Raw genomic sequence first — 27,404 nt, forward strand, 5'->3', positions numbered from 1 at the left:
TTAAACAAACATTTTCCCTGTTGAGTGAAACACCAACCTTACAGTAACCCTTGAAGAAGATCTGAATTGCAAAATATAAAAAAAAATCATTTCCCAACTGCTTACGTGGGATAGAATTCTGCACAGAGAAATAAAAATTAACTTTTCATTTCACGGCTGAAGTGCTAAAAAATATTTTGCCGACTCTAGATGATATTGCCTGTTATTTATGCCTTGTCTGGAGCATCCTCAGTGAGAGCAAGAGCCCTCCAACCTAACACTAATGTTGTCAAATCTGAGTTGACTTCTTCTGTTATTTTCTTACATGCAGTTGAATACAACTAACTGACTAACTACCTAAATAAGTAAAAAAAAAAAAAATCTTTTATATCCAATAATAAAACGAATTCTCTGGCTAATGAGATTTTGGTAGATAAAACCGGTCTTGTATCAGCACAGGTTCTTGGTCTTTAGCGGCCTTGAAGGACTTTTGTCTTCACTTGAAGTCGTTCGTCGCCGTGAATAATCTATGTACTACTCCAGACAATTTTCTTTCCAGACCTCCACTTCTTCAGTTATGGAACGTTTACCTCCCACTACTCGTCTATTGGTACGTTCCGGAGTCCCCGACTTCTATTGTGGCATTTTAATTCATACTGAACTACAACGCTAAAGCTCAAGACAGCTGTGGTTTTGCTTTCCATAAGGTTCCTCTGTTCCACGAGAAGTCCTGTAATCGAGTGAAAATACTCATTATGTTCGTGTTAATTTGCTTTCTTTTTTGATGGCCAATTTTCCCTCATATAATTTACTAGAAATGAGATGGTCTATCTCTCTTTGGAAAAGAATAATCCTCATTGATATTTAATGGAATCGGCAAAAAGGTCATAAGGGTAGCAACCTCATCATTAAATGTATGCTAAGAAAATGTAGTGCTCTACTCTATTTTTCGTAGAAACCTCTTCGGGGGAAAAGAGGTTTTATGTATATATATATATATATATATATATATATATATATATATATATATATTGTTGTGTGTTTGTGTATTAAAATATAATGTATACATATATATATACAAAATATATATACATAATATCTATATTAGTGTGTGTGGTGTATTAAAAATAATGTATGTGATGTGTGTGTGTATTGAAATTACTTATCTATCTGGTAAATTGTGATAAATATATTTCAAACATTTCCTCGACCCATAGCTGCAACTACTTTCATTCCTTTTGCTGTACCTCCGTTCACATTCTCTTCCATTTTACTGTCCACCCTCTCCTAACAATTGATTCATAGTACAGCTACGAGGTTTTCATTTCAAACGCTGAGTGTCCTTAGTTGCCCCAGTGCTTACCATGTATACCAAATGTCCATATCAATCAATCAATCGAGGGGTTTGTGTTAATAGCAGCTGAGCTGTTCTTGGTATTCATCAATGAAAATACTAGCCAGATCCAGTGTTACTTAATTTTGGTTTTATCGAGTTACTAGCAGTTTTTAATTATATATATATATATATATATATATATATATATATATAATATATATATATGACAGGTAAAAATGTTCTGTTACAACAGAATTCCATCTAATAAAAGGAGCCCATAAAAAACGCCAAAATATAGAGAGAAAATACTATATTTCAGAGACTGCTCTCTCTCTCTCTCTCTCTCCAGGTAAATGAATCCTTTTATTATATATATATATATATATATATATATATATATATATATATATATATATTGTGTGTGTGTGTTTGTCTTAGTAGCAGCTACTTAATAATCATTTCGTGAAGATTTTCGACAGAGAAGTAGGAAAATCAAGTCGGCTCATTTTTATCTCTAATTATAGGAACTCGTTTTGTGAGGGAAAATCCATTGCGCATGCGTATGAGAAGAAAACTGTATTGCACAGGTATACGCAAACATTTGTAAAATACGAATTAGAATATTATATGCAAGGAGAGAGAGAGAGAGAGAGAGAGAGAGAGAGAGAGAGAGAGAGAGAGGAAGAAATGAATCTCAAGGGCAAGGTGGATTTACTGATCATTTTTCCACACTAGCATGTAGCAATTCGTGTAATTTATCCTCTTGAATTCTGACACACAAGTCTCATAAATGTGGTTTTCGATCGTTTCTCTTTTGCGGTACAAGGAGGAAAAACGGCAAGCGTTCGCTGTACAGCTACTCTCTCTCTCTCTCTCTCTCTCTCTCTCTCTCTCTCTCTTCCACCTGCTCAAGCCCTCTGAAGTACCCCCATCTGTCCTCCCCAGTACGCCCACATGGTCATTCGAGCCTTTCAAATTCGTCGTATCTACAAGGTATCTTTCTTCGTATGTATTTATCTCTTTAATTTACTTAATGATTGTCCTACTTCAGTGATATATATATATATATATATATATAATATATATATATATATATATATATATATATGTATATAAACTGCAAAACCGGTACAGTTTTATGCGTGTACTTGCATCCGAGTCAGGGCGCTTGCGCGTGTGTATTCGTCATTTGCGAACCTGCCGATGTACTTGACCAATATTAAACGAATTTTCATGTGTTGTTACTTTAAGTATTTAAAATTAAACACGATTTTTCGGGTTCATCTTTCATTTCGTCAGATAGGTGTTTTAATGAGTTTCCATTTTTGCTAATTATTTCTCGTTATCTCTCTCATCTTTTCTTCGTCCTTCGTTACCTGCCATCTATTTTCCACCAAGGCCCCACCACAAAAGCCCAGTGATATCTTCCAGCCGAGTTTACGACCACGGGCATGATTTCCACTACGATTCGAATTGTAAGCCATTAGATAACTCCCATTCCGTTCTCCGAGAGACTCAAACTCGGTAATTTCAACGCATCAGTAAGAACGTATCTTCCCCAATGCTGATTGTGGCAACCTCCGTGTGTTCGATTTTGTCCTATTGTTTTTATTCGATCACAAATATATCTAAAAGTACATCCTCGAGTGACGAATACAAAAGAAACCGGACGAATGACTTTGAATCGTCCAGTACAGCTTCAAGGTAAAACCCGCCATCGGGCAAACCGCGCGCCACTGTTGCCACGTCTGGCCTGAGGCATTGATGCACATTGCCACGTCTATTCCAGCCCTGCCTCCGCCTCGGGACATCTGATCTAAAATCGAATGCTAATATAACGCGAGTACGCCATGCATGTTATGGTATGCAGCTCACGGACAAGTATTCCTAAAAATACTGCCGTGATGCTCTCAGAAAGCGGCAGGTGAACGGATAATAGTAACAACGGTTGTTTACTACACATGCCCTACAGCAGTTACACGTTGAGCACCTACCGAAGCAGAGGATAGTCATTGATTGTCGTCGTGGGCTCCTGCTTCTTAGCCCTTTCCTTCTGTTCTCTTCAACTTTCTTTCTCGTCTCTCGTATAGGATTTGACTACGCTTGGAAGAGGAAGAGAGAGAGAGAGAGAGAGAAGGAGAAGCAAAAAGAGCGGACTAAAAAGCTTACCGCCCAGGTCAGTCTAGACGTTGGTCAGAATTACAATGAGATAGAAGAAACTCGGCGGGCGGAGCTCTCTGCACAGCCAGATGGGGGTACGAAGAAACAGGTTGCCAGGTCTCGCAAGGAATACCCACATGCCCTGTCTTTAATGGTCTTCTCCCTGGCTTACATTCCTTTTTGGCTCATTATATAGGTCTTCAAAGACCTAACTTCAATTTGCTAACTCGCAACGTAGGGGAAGAGATAACTGCGTGAAAGGCTGTTATTCATTTAATCGGCCCAGAGAGGCCACTCGCAGGTATTTACGAGCAGGAGAAAGGAATTGATCGTTCCCTATGAAGAGGAACCTCCAGGAAATTATATTGGGCCCTTCCCTATCGTCGGTGCTCCGAAGCAGCGGCGGATAATCAGGGGAAAACGCAACATAATGATGGAAAACGAGCATCTTGCGAGGCGTGGCAATTCCAATCTCTGGCTACAGGTGGGCCGGGGGGATCCTGAACGTTGTCCACTCGCTTCGTTTTATTCCGACAATACTTCGCCCACTTTCATTCTCGTCTTGCGCCTTACGCACGGAACGCCTAAGGGCCAAAACACCGTGGCGGCTGGCCAGGTGCATCGGTTTAATAATATGGATGTGGTGGGCATGTGGGCATCTCGTCCCTTAGGTAGATAATGGCAGGTGAGTTGTTCCCCCCTTCTATCCCGCCATGGTATACCTGTTCCCCCGTCCTCCATCGTCCTCCCCCTCCTCCTCCTACTCCTCCCCCACCTTCCACCTCCTTCTCTCTTGGCGTCACTCAAGCATAAGACTCCTAGGTCTGGCAGTCGCATTCCCTCAGGCTAAGTAGACGCCACCCTCTGTCCTAGCTCCTTCCCAACTCCGATTTAGAAACTTGTTGTGACCTACGAGGGAAGTGTTGACCTGACTCTGTGTACCCGAGAGATCCAAGTGTGTTCGTGGGAAGTTGTGACATTTAGCATAATCAATGCGTAGACCTCCAACCCAAGTCATCTCGCCGCACATGCAAACAACAGCAGGACAAGTGGAGTCTCTCCTCAAGGTTAAGGAGAAGTGAATATATCGAACAGTAATTTAGCCTCAGCCTTTGTTTGTATCTTTGCTTCTTCGGAACCGCGCTGTGGGGATCAATGAAAACTTTTCGGGCTTTCGTAAGCAGTGATCAGAGCCTTTGTGAATGAGGCAATAAGTCGCCAAGGAACCACTGTTTCGAGTTTGCTCCGATCGAAATCGAAGCATAATTCCCGCGTCGTATTAATTTGGAGGACACAATGGCCATGTCACCACTCAACGTGGGCAGCCCCTCGGAGGCTCTGAAGCGCAAGTCTCCTGTAGATACCGACGGTGTCGTTTTAGCTCTTCGAAAACACGTGACAGCATCTCTCTCGCCAACGACAACCAACACCACTCAGGTGTTTTCTGTCATTGACGGAGAGATCATGCACAATGTGGAAGACGTTTGCGACGATGTCGTAGAGGACGTCGTGGATGACGTAGTCGACGACGTTGATGACGAGGTAAGCCGATGATGATAAGAGAATCATCCCCTTTTGTTCCTTTCCTAATCCAGAGAATATTTGTTGGTCGTGGACTTTGGTAAATGGGCTTTTAGACCGGTTTCACGAATCCTCAAATCAAGATTCAAAGGTTAGATTGTCCTATATATTATATATTGATTTTGACAATGTGTTCTTTTGTTATGGTCTTCACGTAGAGAATTAGTTTTAAAATAAGAATATATATATATATATATATATATATATATATATATATTATAGTATATATATGTATACACCATACATGTGTGTTTTGTTGGCATACATACATATGTATGGGCTATCGAATGAAATTCTCTGAACTGTTTGATTAGGTTATTTCGGGTATATAGTTCTGAAAAAGTAGATGCATGGTTTGTTCATTTCACTTTGATTTTTGCAGTCATATATGCCTAATATCAATCAGATGTGTAGATAGTGTGCCCCCATTTTGATTGGTAAGTGTACTATATACTTCGTGATCAAGTATTCATATATATATATATATATATATATATATATATATATATATATATATATATATAGATAGATATATATATATATATATATGTGTGTGTATATATATAGATATATATATATATATATATATATATATATCTATATATATATATATATATAAGGACAAAGTTGCAGCCACGCAGGAAGGAGTGAAACTAGGAGATGCTGTGACCATGTCTTGGTATTAAGGCCAAAGTCCATAGTATCCTGTTTCACTCCTTCCTTCGGGACTGTAACTCTGTTCGCATAATCGTCGCGTTTTTATCTTTTTTTGTGATTTAAATATATAGATATATGTATGGAGAGAGAGAGAACGCTTATCTGTGTGTGCGCGAGCACGTACTTTGTCATTAAGGACGTATTAAGACAGAATTGAAGCACAAAAGAGTATCGCCTTGATTTACAGCTCTGAAGTTTAAAAGCTTGGCAACGAAGGAAATAAATCGAGAAAACCGTCAAGATTTGGAGAGAATGACTTAAGCGGCGTGTCTCGTTGACACAGAGAGCGTCCTTACGCGTGTTGTGCCAAGATCAGCTGTGTGCCTGGAGGAGTTACGGAGACTGACTCCAAGTAGCCCGCAGCTAACGTGAGTAAACAAACGTATTATCAGTTTGAGGGAGGAGCGCTTTTTCCCTCTGTTTGCACTCCCGTGACGGATGCCTGCGAACGTTTCCAGAGACTAACTCTCAACGCGTATGAATGAGTGCAGCAGCAGTGTTTGGCTTTCATCCAACTGACATGGCATGGCAGCAGGAGCCAATGTAAAGAACTTTGTTTTCTTCGAACTTTCATGAACGCCTGCCGTCCGTTGTGGCTTTCCCAGTATGACGCCTGATTGGTTGTGATTTCCCCAGGGCTGAAGCTGGCAGGCTGTCGCAGAATTAGCAGTTAGTGGGCACGTTTCTTCTTCATACGTAAGCGTTGTTTGCTCTGCGACCATACTATTAAGGATCAAGGATCTTTTTATTTTTTACGGCTGGTTTTAATGACATGGAGTGACCCCCGCCCACTTCTCCCGCTTCTTTCAATCTTCGATGAATAATGAAGCCTTCTATCAGGAGATGAATTGCCAAAGAGACCATCGAGGCTCTTCAATAATATACAGAATCTGAGTGAATGACTAAGGAGTGTTGGGGTCCATTTCGCCTTTTGTGTCCGAGATGATGGTTGTCCACTTACAATGCCATACTCTCTCTCTCTCTCTCTCTCTCTCTCTCTCTCTCTCTCTCTCTCTCTCTCTCCATTTAATTATCTTCCGTGAGCAGTCGCCTTGGTGAGGTTGTCGACCCGAAGTAAGAACCCATCTGCTTGCGTAACCATCTTTTAGCGTAAAGCTCTCGTTAACTGATATCCTGTTTTATGTCTCAGCATTGAAATCGACCGTAAGACGTTTTCAGAAACATTGGCGTATTTTACTTGTATGTCAATTTACATTCATTTATTTATTTTTTTTAATATTCCGCTAGAAAATTATCTTTTTTGTAGGTTGCATTTAATTAAAGAGAACTTTCTCAACCCTCTCGTGTTCAGTGTTTTGGAGTGCCGTGAGCCTATACTCTAGAAAGCGTGTTTTGAAATATCGTCTTTATTCTGCAGTCCTTGAACTATGGTTGTTACAAGTGAATGAATGAAAATTAAATCAGCCAAAAGTGATCGGGGATAACAGAAAATCACCAAACTGAAGATGTTTCTCTCTAGAATATTCTAAAATATAAAATTCAAGTAAAAGTGGACATAGCAAAAGGATAAAAGTAGTACTGGTCTAGTTGTTAGGACTTTAAAAAAGCTGCCGCTCAGCTTTCAACCTAGTCTGCATATTAGAAGAGAAGACTAAAATAAAAGTGAGAGACGTCGGTGAATAAAATGAATTCGAGAAAGGAGACATCACATGTTTGATCGTTAGAATTATTCACTTGCGAAACAGTGGGTTAGTAATCATTCTGATTTAACCTCAGTAATTCATTCTTATTTGTTTCTGACTACCATATCTCTGCAGCATAATATATCATGGGCATTTTGCCAGTTACCTGGGTGATTACAACTATTCACGTATACAGAAAAGGCGTACATGTTTATGACTTGGACGCAGCACTTTAGTTGTTTGGCTCTCGCTGACGTCACTGTTTTACCGTGGTCCTCAGACTTATCCTTACAGTCATTACACAGAATTTCCTAAATGTTACTTTGACTCTTCATCTACATTATTGGCACAACAAGAAAATAAACTTTGTCCGGCGCAATCGAATTTTCTGTACGAGCCGCAACCCATATATTTTTCAGCCACGGCCCGGTGGCGGTTTTTCCTATAGCGTTGCCAGACGCACAATTATGGTTAACTTTAACCTTAAATATAATAGAAACAATTGGGACTAGACTGTTGCAATTTGGTATGTTTGGTGATTGGAGGGTGGATGATCTACATACCAATTTGCAGCCCTCTAGCCTCAGAAGTTTTTAAGACCTGAGGGCGGACGGACAGGCAAAGCCATCTCAATAATTTTTTTTTTTACATAAAGCTATTGGTTTTATTCCAAATAAAACCAAGCTTCTCTGTTCAAAAGTCTGATGATGTCATCGTAGATGTGTTCTTGCTAAATGCCAAGGAGGAGTTCATTAAACCTTGTTTGTGTAGCTTCTTGGATATTGGAGTATTATTGATATTTTTCTGATGAAGGTTCCATTTATTCTATTTTATGTTGATGCAGTTCTATGCTATACTTCAATATCCATTTGCCTGCCAGTGAAGAAACTATAGATCCACCACGTTTTTGGAAGTAGTTATATACAGTATTCATACAGTATGTCTAAAATCAACTTCAATGTTGAAATGTAAAAGCGAACATCACAGTGAAGAGCAAGTGTAATTCCTGCATATGCATGGTCTCTCAAGAGTAGTAACTGTATCCACACACAATTATAAGTGTGGACAATAGGATCCGCAAATATATACAATAACAGACACGACATGCATATGGAAGCGCTAAGGTATACAAAGCATCCGCTAAGAAGTGCAAATGACAAACGCGACATCCGCATAAGAGTGACCAAACAAGGCAGCATCTTCAGAGTGTAGAAACACTCACTCAAACACAACACTCACGCAACATTACAAAAGTAGATACATCATCCATTACGGTCATGCAATGGCAGGTACAGCTTCTGACAGTAGCCCAATTACCGACGCACAGCTCGCGTGGTCCAAGTGCAAGCGCCTCTGTACGGGAGTAGTTGCCTCCACGTATCAGTTCGAAAGACTTTATAGACAGTGCGGAAATGCAAACTAAGAATCTACACAGATGCTTAGATACACCCCTAGTACTGTTCACAGTGTAGTGTCACAGCAGCAATGCGGATCACCAAAGGAAAGAAGTGTCTTGGGGCGGCGTTCAGAAAGGTGGTTTATTGAGCTCTCAAGTCTTTCTTGAAAACCGTTAGTTTAATTGCAGGGCACAGTTTTTTTGCCAAATGATAGTCATTATGAGTTGCAGTTTATTTATTGCAGTTCTCAACAAAAGAAGTGATTTTATGCGCGTGTAATGCAAAGGTTTTGAATTTGTTTTCGCTATGCTAATGACTAGTGTTTTTTTTTTTAAGGACCATGAACCTTCATATGACGGTAAATTATGCATTATATAATACTTATAAAAGGGAGAGGGTGAGCGGATACTGGAGTTTTGTCATCCTCAATGTGGATGTTTCATAGTATCCGAAATATTGAATTTTGGTGTGAAAATTCATTGAAATTGGTTAGTTAATGATAAGGAGTTGTCCACATCCATAAATTGTTCGTGTTTAGTGAATATCTACTATGGACAAAAAATTTTCTGGGGAACCTGAGGACATACGGTTTCTTAATTTTTTTTTTTTTTATTTCCCCTGCACAAGGAATGAAGTCATCTCGGTAGGTGAAGGAAACGGTTATATAATAAGCAAGTGTGTAGGTACACCTTTCTTTTGACTGCAAAGTGTCTCTCGTGGTGTTGAAGGACCAGCCATTGTTGTTATTCTATAGTTTCTCGCACGAAACCTAAAAAACACTGTATGGCAAATGTAATGAAGCCATGTGAAAGTGTAGCAGACTCAGTGACTGATGGCTTACGGGTCATGTGTCCAAGTTAGTCGTGCAGGAATGTATTTTGAGTTCTTACCTTTTTACGAGAGAGAGAGAGAGAGAGAGAGAGAGAGAGAGAGAGAGAGAGCTGCGGAAGAAGGTTGTAAGGAGACCTTTGCAGCGTACTATTCCAGACAAGAGAAGATACAGCAACCAAAACCTTGGTTATTTATTAGTTGATTGCTTAATCTTTAGTGAATTTACCCCTATCTTATGAATTGCTGTTACTCTCAAAAGGGAAAAAGCAAAGAAAGTGCAGTTTTCCTGGTCCAACCGCTGGGTTTTAGTTTCGCAAGTTCTTCACACACAATGGTGCCACTTGTGACAAGTTTAAATGGTGATAATGACGATGGTGATGACCTTTTATGTTTTCATGGATGATGATTGTGTTTTGGTCGTCTAGTATGCTCCTGAATAATCCCTAGAAATGTCACTATTTTCATCGTCTCTCTCTCTCTCTCTCTCTCTCTCTCTCTCTCTCTCTCTCTCTCTCACACACACACACACACACACACACACGGCACATAGATAATAATACCCAAAGTCTTACATAATCACGTACTGTATGATGTTGCTTAAGCTTAAACCTTACGATATTAACTTTACTGTTAATACTTTCATAGTAATTCTCTCTCTCTCTCTCTCTCTCTCTCTCTCTCTCTCTCTCTCTCTCTCTCTCTCATTAGCATACACTTATTAACATGATTGCCATGATGATGTACTCCGCTGCATCCTTGTGGAGGTTTCGCTATTTGAAAAGCGCGCACGAATGCATTCGAGGATGTCGGACGCGCACGCACTATCATGCACGTGGTGCTTCCACAGAATGCCTAATGCCACCGCCTTTCTGGGCCTTCTATTAGTACCGTAATGAGGACACTAAATGTAATTATTTGGTTGTTGTGCGTCATTTATCTGTTAATATTTCAAGGTGTAAAATTGACTGTTAAAAGTGGATTTTATGCTGTTTTATTGGCTTAACGTTAAACATCTGTGCACTGAACCACCATCTCATATTGCCCATATGGGGGCAGTTCCGTCAGTGGACCTCATGTGTTGCACTGTAGGCATTACTTAAGGTTCTTTGCAGCGTGCCTTCGGCCCCTAGCTGCAACCACTTTCGTTCCTTTTACTGTACCTCCTTTCATATTCGCTTTCTTCGTCTTACTTTCCACCCTTTACTAACACTTGATTGGTAGTGCAACTGCGATGTTTTCCTCCTGTCACACCTTTCAAACCTTTTACTGTCAATTTCCATGTCAGCGCTGAATGACCTCATATGTCCCAGTGCTTGGCCTTTGGCCTAAATTCTATATTCAGCTCAACTCGACTAGTTGATATTTTGTTTTCCGTCTCCGAAATGTTTTGGTATTTCGTATCAGAAGTTGTTGGTAAAACAGATCAGTTCCGGAATGCTTGTTGTTTTGTTGTTGCTATAGGTTAAACCAACATACACTTGCCTGGAAATGCCTGGAAGAGTAATTGGAAACCTGTGAAAGAAAAGAATTCAGCACGATGACTCATAGGCATCGTTTTGCAGGCTCGAATCGATGAATGAAGTCAGAAATGCAGTGGCTTCGGAGCAGAAGAATTTCGCTAGCCTTTCGAAGGTCGTCTTTTGGGGGCTTTGTTGTTTAGGCTAATTTCACAGTTGGTGACTTTCACTGCAACGGAAATGGAGTGGCGTGAATATACATAAACAGGTGTCCTGTGTTACACTTACCGCAAATTATGGCTGAGAGTGCATAGTTTTTCTTAGTTTTCCTTGATTTTTATAGTCATTCTCTTGGTTTTTCTCGTTAATTGTAATGACTTTTTTTTAGTATTTTGGCTTTGTAATCAAGAATTTATTATTAGATATTATTATTATTATTATTATTATTATTATTATTATATGTCATTTACCGAGCGTGTCAAAAAAGGACTCCAAACAAAAACAGCCTGTCCTTCAAGAACTGTAATTATATAACTCTTGATTTCTCTATCGTGGCTATGTATTTAGAATATCAGCCAATACAATTCTTTCATGTCCTGTATCTGCGCTTTCAATTGTTTTATTGTGACATATACGCGTACCAACACCACACACACACACACACACACATATATATATATATATACATATATATATATATATATATATATATACACACACACACACACACATATATATATATATATATATATATATATATATATATATATATATATATATATATGTGTGTGTGTGTGTGTGTGTGTGTGTGTGTGTGCGTATAAAATGTATAGATACAAACTCTTAAACAAACATTACTGGGTATCGTTATTACTTTCAATGAGGACCTGATGTATAGGTGTGTGTGTGTGTGTGTGTGCGCGTGTGTGTATAAAATGTATAGATACAAATTCTAAAGCAAACAATTCCACTGTGTTTAGTTATTAGCTTTCACAGAGGACCTTAATGTTTAAATATGTGTTTGTGTGTAAGAGAGAAAAAATGAAGTGAAAATACTCAATTTCATTTTTACGAAGAAAGTCCTAGTTGTCTTTTCTTTTCTTTGTTTACTGTTGTCTTGATTTTGGATTCTAGACGGGAAGACTTAACGAGCAACGTATTTAGAATTTAAGAAAGGTCGTTTCTACTTGCTGTGGCGTAATTGCTGACGTTAATGCCAGTATTGCAGGTATGACCTTTTCATTCTATTATTACGCTAACCAGAAAGTTACACATTGAGCGATTGGTAACCTGAAATCTTTTTTTCTCTCTCTTTTAACTTTCGCTTTTTCAACCCGAGGCTTGAGTCGAGTAGCGGTTGCATTAAAATGTGTTCAATCGGTATCACTCACTTCTTTTCGCTCCTCGTTCGAGACTTACTTGTTGGGGATGGAAGAAATCGAGTCCTCCTCTTCAGTTAAACATTCACCGGGTGTTTCCAAGTTGAAATTCATGACTGGGACTGGACTTCTCGAGATTGGGTAGATTTTAAAGGTTAGGTCTCTTCATTAAAGGGGTTAAGAAATAATTTGCCCCTGATTTGTTAGTCTTAATTGAGGTTGAAAAGTATTTAAGACTAATTTCCTCGAAATCTTGAGATTCATATCTTCTAGTTTAGTAGGTTGAACAGATTCTATGATAGGTTTCTTAGAATTCTTGAGTTTGAAATACATCTGAAGATAGGTTCTCTGAGTATGAGTCTCCGATTTCCGATGACAAAAAAAATGACGCGCTCGCTTTTTATTTTATTTTTTTTATAAGAGTGATTGAAGGTTAGACATTTTTAAGACTTTCGCCGACAGCTTCTATGACGTGCTTGTGGTATATAGGTGGTAAGAATGAAACTTCCGAGGCATCATTACTCCAAAATCACTGTGATCAAGATAGCGTCAAGATTCCTTTGTCGGAAGGAACTTTAAAAACATTTTCTGTCAGGTGACATCCATATCCTCGTCTGGTCCCTACCTTCTGCCTTTTACGTGAAGAGGGAAGTGGGATTTTATTCATGCATGGCTCATACGCAGAAAAAAAAACAATTCGGCTATTTTCTACTTTACTAGTGGTACGATACGTACCGTCCCGAAAGTTCGAGCCGAACTACCGCCAATCTGCATACTTATATACCCCCCGTATGGGGGTAGTGCCGTCAGTGTACCTCATTCCCTTTACTATGCCTCCATTCATATTCTCTTTCTTTCATCTTACTGTCCACCCTCTCCTAACAAGTGTTTCATAGAGCAACTGCGAGGTTTTCCTCCTGTCACACCTTTCAAACCTTTTTCTGTCAATTTCCAATACAGCGTTGAATGGCCGTAGTTGCCCCATTGTTTGGCATAATGCCAAAAATCTATATAAATTAAAAAAGAAAAAACATCTATATTCGGGCCACTGGTGAGAGAGGTTACCCCCTCGCTGGACGAGAGCAAGTCTGATTAGCGGAGTTTATTACCTATAGATCTGCGGTCCTACACACGGTTACTTATAGCAGTCAATAAATGAATACACATCATTAACATAAGTGGACACTCATCAAAATTCATCGGTATGCCAGTGAACTTTGCGCGTGATAGAATGTCTCCATTTGTGCCTCTATGCAATTTAAAGAACTAAAATACTGTATTATGCTGTGTCTCTCTTTTGTTTCCAGGCTTCTTTCTTTACATTTAGCAGGAAGAGGATCAAGTCTTAAATGCTGCCCTTCTTACTACGTCTTACTTTTTATTTTTTTATTTTTACCTGTATTCACTTTATGATGTAAGAGCATAATAATAACCTTGTCTACATGTTGCATTTCAGTGCCAGCTGAGAATGTTTAAAATTCCTTTCTCTGCTCGACAACTGTCACATCTGTTATCGTATTGTTGCTCTTTCGAGGTGGGTTCGCTCTTGCTTAATACTGAGTGTAGTCACTTTACGATAGCCGTTTTCCTTCCAACAGAACCCTTCTTTTGGTATAGATTATTTGACTTCGCTTTTAAAATGAGAAGAGAATATTTCTTTCATTTTTTTAATCCTGCATTCGAAAGATGATATTGTTTCCTGACACGTTTTCTCCTGGTTTTGTTTTGCTTTGATGACAGAACATAAATTGCTGTAGCAAATGTACTTTTTTGTTTGGTGGGACCTGGTGCTGAAAATAATCGATTTATTTTTCATAAATTTGGTGTCGTTGTGAAGAAAATATTTATATTGTAAATAATGAAGTAATCTGTTTCTCCAGGATGGTTGCCTGATTTTACTTCTAGAATAATGGCTTGACCTGCACTGTCGACTCTCTCTCTCTCTTCTCTCTCTCTCTCTCTCTCTCTCTCGTATAAACACACACTGTGCATTCAGTCAAACTTGTGATCCACAAGTCAAATAACACTTCATTTTTTATCAGACAATGAAGTTACGTAACTTTGTTTTTTTTTTTTTTTTTTTTCTTCACCTTGACCAAATATGGCTTTATACTCTGGGACTGTTGGTCATTCCTGTGAAGTTTTCTTGCCATTGCGGCGATATTTTTTCCTGTTATTTTATTATTGTTCACTTTTTTTTCCGTTTTCTTTTATGGGCTTGTATTGCTGCCTAGATGTCGCTGTGCTAGTATTAGTGTGTTGTTTTAAATGTTCATACTTAACGACTGTTTTTGCCTGCAATTCTATGTCAATATGAAACGTGTTTCACCTCCTGTTTCACTCCCTTACTTATTCGAAGGTAAACTCGATGAAATGTGTTTAATACGGCGGGTAATTTGAACAGTTGGTCGAAGTCCTGGTTGCTGCCATTGACTTTCCAATGCTTCTTATACTCCGCGTGGAAGTGGAGTCGTATTTTTTTTTCTTTGTATTCTTCATCTGTTCTGAGAAATGACGCTGATGAATGCTCATTTTGGGAAATGACGGTTGCACTGCGTTTCGTTTCTTCTGGTGAAATAAGGAGAGATAGACAGACCCCTTCCATAAACACCGCTTAAGTCTCTCTCTCTCTCTCTCTCTCTCTCTCTCTCTCTACACTTCAATTTTCCCTTCCCTTGGGTGTTGGGTCCCCCCCACCATTACCACATCCCCACTGGGCAGTATTCCTCCGCCCCCTCCCCTCCCCTCCCCGCACCCTCCCCCCACCCCCTCCTTAACAAGTCGGTTGTCACTTTTCATTCCTCACACACTTGGTGCAATCGAGCTGCGTCATCTTGTGGTCATTCCCTTCCCTCCAGTTATTTATTCTCGTCCTATGCTGTGCGCCCCTTCATTCCGTTACACATATACAGAAGATTCTCTCTCTTTTTTTTTCTCTCTATCCTTTGGTGTTTTCTGCCGTTCTTTTCTCTTGGAAAATTGACTGGTGCCGCCAGTGCAACGTGTAATGGTAGGTGGTCGTTATTGGCGTGGTGATGTGGTCATAGTAAATGCTTGTTTGGATTTTCCAGTTTAAATATATAGCAGGACTGATCAGGCGACTTTCTCGATTGTGCCTGTTTCCCCGTCTTTCGTGTATAGCTTTCTCTTTTATTGCTATTATATACGCAGTTCAGTATGAGTATTTATCTTTCATTCATAGTCTCTCTCCTGTAATGTCATTTTTTCTTATCTAGTATTATCATTCTTTGCGTAAGGTGTACTGAAATCAGTTATTCCAGCGGGGATCTTTTAATTCTTCTAGCAATATGTTTCATTTCAAATTACCACAAGAAACCCGTTAGGCCACATATTCCCGCAGTCTCATCCCCTCTATTCCAACCTCTGGAATTCCTTCCCCCTGAAACCTATAGAATATCATTCTTTGGAGAAGTGTCATAACGTTTCCTTCAGGGTTAAACATTCCCCCATTTTTATAACCGGTGGTTAAGTGTAAGCATTTATTGCGCGTCATTTCCAAATTCACATGCATTTTATAAGCAGTCGTGCTTATGGAAACTTGCTTATTTCAGGGATTACCGTTTTAGAATTAAGATTACGCGTTGCATGGATCTTGGAAGTTTGACTCAATCTGATTTATAAAAGATGGTTAGTCTAGGTTAGGTTAGGTTAGGTTAGGTGAGGTGCTCTTGATAACAGGGGTAGTTTTCAACATATTTCGAGCACATTTTTCGAGCACTTCCTTCTGTGCTCCTGATCACTGGTAAAATATGGAGCACAGATGGAAGTGCTCGAAATATGTGGTTGCAACGTTAAAATAGTGCTTTATGGTCCTTTTATCTTCATATTATACTGTTGTAATACAGTAAAAAGACATTCATATATATATATTATAGATATATATATATATATATATATATATATGTATACACACACATATATATCTAATGTATATATATATATATATATATATTATATGTATATATATATATATAAATATATATATATATATATATATATATATATATATATATATAATATATATATATATATAACATATATATATAATTATATCTAATATATATATATATATATATATATATATATATATATATATATATAGAGAGAGAGAGAAGAGAGAGAGAGAGAGAGAGAGAGAGAGAGAGATGCTGATTAGAATGAGTGTATATTATGTATATGTTCTCCTCCTATCTGTTATGTTTTAGATGCTTGTGATGATGTTGGTTTTATGTTTCTGTAAATGGAAGCTATTGAGATGTCTTTTTGTCTGACCTAATGCCTTCAGATCCTAAAAACTACTGAGGCTAGAGGGCTGCAAATTGGGATATTGATCAATAGTATTTCATTTAAAGGTAAAGTTAACCATGATCGTGCTTCTGGCACTATTATAGATGCCGAGTACACACGCCACCACAGGGCTGAGTTTCATGGGCCGCGGTGAGAGTTTCTTGGGCTGTGAAACACGCGATTGTGCTGAGGGAGCGTGCTCTCATTTTTTTACTTGTTTCATGATCAGCATTTCAGACATACTTTGATTCCAGAAATTAGAGGTGCAAATTCATTGTACACATTATTACTGAAATCATTTTCGTAACTAAAGCTCAATTCGAGTTGTGACGGCCCTTACAATCACAAAGAGCATGAGAAGTGGAAACGCAGAGAGCTGCAGGAACGAAAGAGGACCAGGTAGAAAGGAAGCCGAGGGAAAGAGAGGAGGGATTTTTGTGGAAAGGAAGGATTCATCCGGTCAAGAAATAGTCTGTCGAAGGGAAAAACAATCCTGGCAGGTAGACGCGGGAGAGGGTGGGGGGGAAAACAACCCAGGGGTCGAAAGAGGGGAGTGACTGGAGTGGAGGGAGAGCTCAGCTCGACTTCGGACGTCGCAGACACGGAAAAATAGTCAGTTGTTGTCAGATTGAGTTGGCTTTATGCCAGCACGGTGTTTTGCTCTTTGTGGACACAGGTACTTTCGATTCAGGTACTTTTGATTATATTAAGCACCGTAACAAAAGCGCAAACTCTGTCAGTTAATTAAAAGGTTGCATTTTCATGATTCCACATACTTTTCTCGTTTAGACGGAAATACATCCTTGTAGGAAATTGACGATTGTTCATAGTTTTTTGCAAATACTATAATATATGTAGTCTCGGTTATGGGTTCGTTTTCCTACGGGCTGCTCTATGAGCAAGAGCCCGTGCTGGCATAAAGGCAGCCTAGTCTTCAACAACAACAACATCTCGGTTTCCCTGAAGGAAACTCTTGTTTATTCCTCCAAAGAATTCTTCAAATAGGAGTCAAAAAGAGTTGACCAGTCACTCGTACGTAGGCAGCGAAACGCTCAACAAGTCCTCGTCGTTTGGTTTGCCCGAGCGCGGTAGGTTCATTCGGTCCAGTGAGTGAGGCTGGAAGTATCTACTGCTGGAGGAGAGGTCTGGGAAGCCCGTGGGGCCCAATATTTGACACGTGGAGTGGTTGCTGCAGGAGAGATATCAGTGGTATGGGCGAGAGGCCGCCGCAGGAAATTCCCGTGCAACGGTTGCGTCACAGATCCGGACCCACTGGCTCGGCGGCGGCGGTGGAGAGGATAGATAGATAATACGCGCCTCCTTCTCGAAGGCAGCAGAAGCCTAGTGTGGGTCCTGCATAAGCCCTTTGTGTCCTCTCTCAGCGCCTCTCGCTGCCTTACGTCGACTGACGTACTACAGAAGAAGAAGAATGAGTTATTATGGCCTTCTTTTTCATATTTCTATGGCTGCTTATCTTTGTCATTATTAATTGGTTCGTTCATATTTGTTTGTTGTTTGATGTATTTCCTCTTTTCTCATATTTGAGTATTGTAATCTGTGGCAGATGTGTTATGTGTTGCAAGTTAATAGCGGTTTAAGTGTCTTGTGCATTATATTAATAATAAGTAGTTCTCAGACTCGATACTGCTGTCGCATTTGAATACATTTTATCTATATTTCTAAAGTTCCGTTCAGACCTTATTTGTCAGGTGAACAACTTGTTTTCCATTTTCGTAATCCAGTGCAGACGCTGTGCTAGTATGAAAACAGAACATAGGAAATATACACTGAAGTATTTCGTTCGAAGAAATTCGAAGAAACGCCGAATTTCTTGAAACTGACGAAAATATTAAAATACACTTAGAATATTGTAATTTTATTCATATGAAATTTAGTCTGTATATATGTGTTTGTGTATTGTAGAATTGGAACATCTTAGTGCATTGGGAACCTGACCTTAGGTGGGGGGGGGGGGTTCCATAGTCCCTTGGTATACGCTTCTTTAGTTTATATGACACATATACTGAATATTGAGTACAGTCGCAGTCATTAAACTGGGAGACTGATAGTTTCATCGAATTCTGCGGTGGCAAGAATGGTAGCGAATATGGAACTACTGCTATAAACATCTGCCATTCTATCATTCAGACAGCAGGCCTACTCGAAACCCTTGCAACGTCGATGAAGATGAGAAGAAAATGCGTCGAGGAAACGATGCGAAAGGTAAGTACACATGCCAGAGGAGAAATGAGCGGCATGACTAAATATGAGGAAATGAAATTGGGGGGGGCCTGGGCAGAGGAGGAGGAGGAGGAGGAGGAGGAGGAGGACCAGGAAGGACCCCGAGTTGGAGGGTGAGGTTGGCGCGCAGGCTTAGGGCAGACCCGTACCAGGAATCAGGTCATCGTCGCCCCCAGCTGCTACAAGTATGCGAGAGCTTGCACTCTGTTATGCAGGGCCACGCCTCCCGCAGCTATGCGACGATGCGCTGAGGAAGCAGCGTTCTTTGGCCTCAGGAGAATGAAGCCGAAGTGGTCCGTCCATTCGTGTCGAAATGAATAGCGAGATGAGGAAGGGAAATGGCCGTTCAAATTGATTGACGGGAGAGAAGCCTGTTTCGGTTCCCTCTTGTCTAGTAGACGGAAAGGGCTGGAAGATGTGACTAAGCACCGTTGGTCAGAAAGAAGAGCAAAGATAAGTCTAGAATGTATGCTAGTTCTTTAATTCTGTTAAGCCCAAATGAAACTTGAAATGATTAAGAAAACCTGGACGGACTAACACGACTTGGTCTTTACCTAGAAAAAGTATTAGGAATAAATATTAAAATGAAAAAAGCATATTTAGGAGAATGAGGAAGACGTGAAGGCGAATGCTGGTCACCGTCTGCTACTTCAGGTGAAAGGGGGGAGGGGGGAGGGGGAGGGGGAAGGGGGGAAGAAGAGATGCCAAACGTGCAGCCCGTCTCACTTTTGCGTCACACAGACCCACTGGAAGTGATGGTCAGCAGGGAGGCTGAGTTCGGGGCTCTCGGATGCTGGAGAGAGAGAGAGAGAGAGAGAGAGAGAGAGAGAGAGACTATATATCATGAACCCAGACTTGTTGTACCTCTTGCGTCTCCTCATTTGTTGGATGCAAATATCATCCACACAAGATTTCTGTTCGCCTTAGTACCCGTCAGATAGGCATTTGGTAAGGAGAAAGGATGGGCGGCCTCCAGTGCTTTTGACTTCGGAATCGTAAAGGAACTTTAAATGTACAAAAAAAGTTTATGCCCTGATTTACTTGGATCCGTTACATGTTTTGTCATTGTCATTTTTCCATTCTATTAATATTATTGGGAGAGTAAATCCACAGTATTATGCCTGTTTGATTTTGTTATTTAAAAATATATACAGCTGCATATATTTTAGATAAAATCAAACTGGCATACTACTGTGGATTTACTTTCCCATTTTATTGACTCATGATTATGAGTTTTCTTTGGATTAATATAATTATTATGGACGTTCACGTTCAATATGTAGACGAGGGTAAGTGAAACCCTTTATATGTGAACGGAATCCTGACGCATTTGTAAAAACACACTTTAAACCCTCAAGAGGCCTACTGTTCTTAACGTTAGAGAGAATGAAACTGACAGTACTCCTCGTAAACTTCAGGATTTTAGGCTTGTGTACACCAGTGCAATGAAGCAGGATTCAGTGCGGAGGGGAAGTGTCTCCATTATTATTATTATTATTATTATTATTATTATTATTATTATTATTATTATTATTATTATGTCTTCTCAAAAAGGCCGAGAGCTTTACATAGCGTTCTAGTCATGAGTTATTAATGAGTCTCATATTGACTTAGAGTTCCTTCCTTTCTTGGTACTTGATCCTCAGGAGAAAAGTGTGTGTGTTGTGTGTGTGTGTGTATGTGTGTGTGTGTGTGTGTGTGTGTGTGTGAGGGGCGGGCTGGATTGGAACTATTCGAACACAAAACGCTCGTCTGTAAGAGATTTCAAAACTTGTTGACTACCCACGACTTGGATAGTTGTTATGCAAAGGAAGTCTTTCTTGTATGCAAGAGTTGCCCTTGCTCTCCGCCTGGCCGCAACAGCGAAGACATTCTCCCAGGAGGTCGGGAGCTTCTCCGGGTAGTAGTAGTAGTAGTACTAGTAGTGGTAGTAGACCGGTATTCCTAAATATATTTCATATTAATCTGTCATGTGCGTAATGTTTCTCCTCTTCCAAAACTGGAGGATCGTTCGTGCTCTGAGGTCGAGCCGCTGGAAGGTGAGGTGTGTCAATGTTTGTCATTATGGAGCGCCCTCTTGCATTTTAAGCATTCCAGGCGTTGCAGGGCTTTCCCTTCTGCAGGATCGGCGCCCCTCCCCCTCTGCTTGGGATTCGCGATTCAGAAGAGAAACGAATAAATGCAAACGTTTTACTGTGATGTAATTTGACGTTGACCTCTAGAGCTCGAAATGTACAGTCGGTGTCTTCATGACTTTTCAGTGCGTTGTACGTCTTCATTTTTTATGCTCTCAGTCTGAACTTTTTTCATACATATTTACTTGGATTTCGCTCCTTCTTTTATTCTGATCCAATTCCTCTGCCATGATTTTGTGCCTCGAAATTTGAGTCCACTTGTTTGTTCGTGTAGGTGGGGAGAGACCGACAAAGGGGCAGACTCATATATTACGCGCAATCAATCCTATTAGGGTTTGGAACGATAAAGCAGCGAACTCGTCTGTTCAGGAGGTTCTCGAATTGAACCCGAGTTGTGTCCGCCAAGAATTATTATTATGTTCGTTATATACGGCGCGATTTTGCATGTGAAGAATTTGGGCGTCGCTGTAGAACTGGGAGTAACATCCCGGACTCACTGCCGGCGCGTTCTGAATATTGTAAACAGCCGATGATCTACAATAGTGCCCCGTTGAAATGTGGCATCGCCATATCGAGAGGGCATCTCAATAGTCGAAGGGGTATAGTGTGTGTTCAGGGCAGGATAGGGTGGCCCCGCCTCGCCCATACGGTGTTGTGGCAGGGTGTTGCGGAGGTGGCTCTCTTGCATTGTATTTCGGTGCTCAATAAACTCACCTCTTGCCATAAATACTCCTTCCATCAGCTGGCCCCGCCCCCTTGGCCTACCCGACGTTTTCGGCTACGTGCTCCTTCCCTTCTCGACTGCCCCATCCTTCGACCCCTCCCCCACCCCTTTTCCCTCCGCTATTCCTTCCCTTCTTCATTTTTTTTCCTCACCCTCCATCCAAATTCCATCTCGAGCCACTGAAGTCTACTGTTTTTATCAGTGAATTTTCTAATACTTTTTTTTCCCTTATTTTTTCACTAATATCCGTCGGCTATAGTCATTGCTTTTATTGGGGTCATTTCAGCCTAGCAATCTCTTCGTATGCAAATCGAGCGCTCTGTCAATTGTAGGAGTCACTTTCGAAACGATTATCATTATTTATTGTCTTTTTCCGAATAATAATTCATTGTTTTCTGCGTTAAACTGCGCGTTAGCTTTTCTTCAGCTTCATAAGTCTGAAATATTCGTTTGCTGAAAGTACTTTGTGGTAACAAACGATGTTCGTGTTTGTATACATATGGTTTGAAACTGCAGACAGTTGTCTAATTGCCTATTATTTTAGATTTATTCAGTAATTATAATGTAAGCTAAAAAAAAAGTGACCAATCAAGTGACTTGAATATCACAGTTTTAACATTCAGTCCATTGACGATTAGTGAATGTTTCTGTTAGTCTTACATTAATCTTGTGTACCCTCATCAGCGATTTCCCTATAAGTCAGCTTCCAATGATCGGACAAGTGGCCCCCATCTTTCCAGCCGGAGCTGCAATGCCATTACTTGGGCCTTTGCATTCCGGTTGGTCATTGATGGAAATTCCAGACAAGTTTACAATCGTTCCAGGCTTCTGGTCCTTCTTAGCGGAGTCAGTTATATGCCAACACTGCGTTTTAAAGATGTGTCATTGCCATGATATCTCCATATAGACAGTCAGTGATGTTTTGGTTTCAGAAGAGAAAATAAATATACCTAACAAGGAGTTATTGTTTCTATGTACAGTTGTTTTTGTGACTTTATCAAAGGGAAGTTTGTGGTTTTTTATGGTGATGTCAAAGCGAAGTTTATGCTGTTTTTTGTATGGTGATTGTCAAAGCGAAGCTGTGCTTGTATGGTGAATTTATCAAGGGCAAGTGTGTGTGTAGTACTGAGACAAATTTTACACATTAGGTTTGTGATTAGGATAATCATGCCGTAATTTTTTTTATAATGCAAGCTAAACTGATTTTTATTTGAATGTTTTTTTTATCCCATCCAAGTGGGTCCTGTAATTTGTTCAAAGGCTCTCCTCTCCTTTTCGGCTCTCCTCCCCCCCTAGGCTTCCCGTTCCCTTCCCTATTTCCCCTTCCTCTTCTCCTCCCTCCCCCCTCCCCCTCCTCTCTCTCTCCTCTCTCTCCAAGTTAAATTCAAGCCCATCACGTTTACTTGCGTGCTTTGTTTTCTTAAGTATTCTGGAGATGTCTCCATCCCACCATTTCCGGTTTTTTATTGCTTACCAGTTATTGGGAGTAACTCACAGCATAACAGCGAGTTTATCTGCCACACCTGATGCGTTATTGATCTTCCGCGCGTGTTTCGAAGATGCTACTGCCTGCCTGCTCTTGAGATGTTCTGGGGGCTCATCCAGTGGCGGGCCACCCACTCATCCGGAACAACCCCACCCACAAGAATGTCTCAATGACGCCTCGGAAAGGTTGCTGGAAGCCACCCGAATCGTCTTGTTCTTGACCACGGTTGCGCGCGTTACCGGGTGGTGTTCCCCATGGGGATGGGTTGTCGCCTCGTCGTGACACAGGGGCGGTCATCAGGGGCGCTGCCGTCGCTTCGTCTCTGAAAGCGATATATATAGTCTTCTTGTCAGGGTTTCTCCTTATTTTTCATATATGGGAAATCTATTTTATGTAAATATGCTTTGAAAGTTAAAGTTCTGATTTTTATTTTATTACTTTTTTTAATTGGCCATCTTCAGGAGCTATTCATATGGGTGTGTACTTTTTTTTAATGCGAGCAATAAGTAGCTATTGAATAGTCTTCTTGTCAGGGTTTCTCCTTAGTCATATATCGGAAAACTATATTTTATGTAAATATGCTTTGAAAATTAAAGTTCTTTTTTCTTTCTTTTTTTTATGGCATCTTTTTTCATATGGATGTGTACTTTTTTTTTTAATGCGAGCAATAAGTAACTATTAAAGGTTCATTTTATGAGCCCTTACGATCAAATAGGGTTGTCATTGGTGGCTCTTTGAAATATGTCTTAGTATATAATATTGTGCTTTTTATTTATCAGTTGATTGGCAAACAGGTAAACAGAAGCCCTCCTTTAGAAGTAGCGCATTTCACGAAAACGTGATTATGATTACGTTCTCCAGGATATATGGTGTTTCATAGTTACCAAAAGCTTCCATTGCAAGGATATTTTTGCATTTAGAATTAAAAAGAGCAATATTTAAGAACAAAAATTTGGAAAGAAAAAAATGAAAATTAGGAGAGAGCTTTGATCGTAGTCTTGATAAAAGATATCCAAGTATAGCAAAGCTAAAGCGTTTCGAAGATAATGGGCTTCAGTCAAAAGCTTTTGATATTAGGAAAGGTGTCGAGAGCGAAGGAAAGCTGATGACGTTACTTATAGAAGGTTTTTTTTTTTTTTTTTTTTTTTTTTTTAGGTAAGCGCAATGTTTGGTGCCGCTGGGCAAAATTATTTTGAAATCATAGACCGAAGGAAATCTTTGGAATTTTTACTTTTATTTTTTTTTATTTTAGTATTTCTAGCCATTAGAAAGTCTCAAAAGTAAAGTGATAATAAGTTAACCTTGGTCTAGATAAGATGACAATGTAAATGTTTATGTATACAGCAAACATATTTTTATACAGTCATTTAGAAACAGGAAATATGTTTGTCTTAATTCGTTCATTGAGGTCGGTATGAAAAATAGGTTAATAGATCTTCATCCCAGCAAATTAATAGAATTTTTATTTTCCAAGATATGTGATTTCTTGTTCATATCGCCCAGTAAAAATTGTACGTATGTTTTTGTATGTTGGTTAAGAAAGTTGGGGAATAACATTCGTTTGATTTTGTTTTGTAATGCTCGTTTGGAAAAGGACCATAACTCTGAATTCAACCGAGAACAATTTTTCATTTAGGAAATCGACGTCCTTTTCACACGAAGAAATAGACATCGTTATTTCGACCGCTTCTCTCCCTCCAGTCGGTCGGTGGAGTCATTAGGAGTCATTTCGAGAAAATGGAAGGCGACTGACTGACTGACTCATGGCGGATTCGTAAGTGAACTTTCATTTATGGTAATGACGGTCCGCCATTAGCAGTTTACTCTGGAGGGGTGGTTCATATTCCCGGTCGTTCTGTTACTGCTCTTGGGCAATCACGCGTTCCTCCGGGACTTTTCACGGATCAGTCTGCGGTCGTCGGTTATTTACACTCCAATCTCTATTCCCTGTACACTTAAACCACCACCGATCGGTCCTGCCTCTCTCGCCCTCTCAGCCATACATACACACGTCATCCCAGCTCGATCTATGTCGCTCTAGCTATTTTTAGGTATAAATGTTACGTGAGCAAATGGAGTATAATTTCTGTATGGCGTCTCGCAGTTTTCGTAAGAAAGGCGTTTGTGTGTCTTACAAATGCTCACATAGCAACACTGAACACAGACATTGTCATATTCACTCAAAGCATATTTACATAAAATCCATTATATGAATAAGGAGAAACTTTGACAAGAAGACTATATATATATATATATATATATATATATATATATATATATATTATATATATATATATATATATATAGATATATATATATATATATATATATATATATATATATATATATATATATATATATATATATATATATATATATCTAATATATATATATATATATATATATATATATATATGATTATAGATAGACATATATATATCATATATATATATATATATATATATCTATATATATATATATATATATATATATATATCTATATATATATATATATATATATATATATATATATATATAGATATATATATATATATATATATATATATATATATATATACTATATATATATATATATATATATATATATATATATATATATATATATATATAAGGGTGTAAGCCACTAAGGAAAGTGAAACAAGATCTTTCGACTCACGTCCTTTACTTACCAGACCGACTGACATACATGAGAAACTGAGATGACACGGAAGGGTCGTATAAGTGACAGATAGGGATTATAAGGTGATTAGTACCTAGAATCCAACACACCTGGAGAATGAGTAACCTTCCCAAAAAAGCATAAACATGGGTCCAATTCAAGAGGTTTACAAAAAGATTAAGTCCAACTGCTCAGACACAGGTACAAGACAACTAAAGGATAATACAGGGCGGCCATTGACCACATTCAAACCTTTTGGTGAACAAAAACTTATTTACAAAACATATTACACATACATATACAAAGAAAATATCTATGAGGCAATTATTTGTCCTAGGGCTGGCCCGAAGGATTAGATCTTTTTGTTTACGTGGCTAGGAACCATTTGGTTACTTAGTAGCCTACAGCTTATTGTGGGATCCGAACCACTTTATAGCGAGAAATGAATTTCTAATCACCAGAAATAAATTCATCTCATTCCGGAGCAGCGGGGAGCGAACTCGGTCTACCAGCTTGAGGCCACGAGTTCGATTCTCGGGCATTCCATTGAGGTGTGAGATTTCTGGTGATGGAAGTTCACTCTCGACGTAGTTCGGAAGTCACGTAAAGCCGTTGGTCCCGTTGCTGAATAACCACTGGTTCCATGCAACGTAAAAACGCCATACAAACAAACAAAACAAACCACTCGTCCAATGAGGAACTACCATAAGTGGAAAAGGCCTGAATTTACGACTTTCGTAGTAGTTTTATTAATAAAGAAACTTGAGTGATGGAGAGCACTGGACTAAGGTGGGTTCACGGCAGATATGATTGTAGCTGAAAATGAAACGGCACCTCGTGTACTAACTCGATAGTTTTGCATAATATGCAATGAGGAAGTGAAGCCTGATGTTTGGGAATTTTTGGTCCAAAGAAAATTAGCGAAGGTGGCTTAGTTCACTGTGGTATTTATGGAGGCATTTCACTTTCGTTGGTTGTAATGCAACTATCCAGAGTGAATATTGTCGGTGGGCTAGAGAAACATTGATAAAAGGCTGTGATATGAACAAGCTGGTATAATTATGAAAGGAAAGGAATCTGTCAGATCAGATATATGCTTTAAGACTTATTGTAAAGCGGTGTACGAGTGTAAAAGTGACTTTTTGGAGATTTTGTTGAATGTGAGAAAATATTTGACAGCGCCCGTAAACAAGTTTTCATGTTAGGTGTTATGTTCCAATGGTATTTCCGTTAAAGATTTAAAGTTAATGAACGAATTATATGCAAGGTAACGTAGATTATTGGGTCTTGTCACGTAAATTGCGATTTGTGGGGGTTACTACAAGGGCATGTTTTCTTGTCACCTTTTCT

At 39.4% G+C, this 27,404-nt stretch overlaps 1 protein-coding gene across 7 annotated transcripts in view; it reads left to right on the plus strand.

The window, feature by feature from the left end:
• Positions 1-27,404, plus strand: part of LOC135207905 (transcription factor AP-2-epsilon-like) — a 234,481-nt gene that overhangs the window by 64,164 nt on the left and 142,913 nt on the right. For 3 of the 7 annotated variants that reach the window (XM_064239835.1, XM_064239834.1, XM_064239837.1), the window contains exon 1: positions 4,289-5,017. The exons of 1 other annotated variant lie outside the window; for it this stretch is intronic. In XM_064239835.1, coding sequence (XP_064095905.1) covers positions 4,772-5,017 — 246 coding nt within the window. In that variant the 5' untranslated portion in view covers positions 4,289-4,771. Of the gene's footprint in view, positions 1-4,288; positions 5,018-27,404 lie in introns of those variants that run through there. 3 more of the 7 variants (XM_064239838.1, XM_064239836.1, XM_064239839.1) reach the window with 3 other exon arrangements.

Source organism: Macrobrachium nipponense, chromosome 34, assembly GCF_015104395.2.
Source record: "Macrobrachium nipponense isolate FS-2020 chromosome 34, ASM1510439v2, whole genome shotgun sequence".
NCBI lineage: Eukaryota > Metazoa > Arthropoda > Malacostraca > Decapoda > Palaemonidae > Macrobrachium > Macrobrachium nipponense.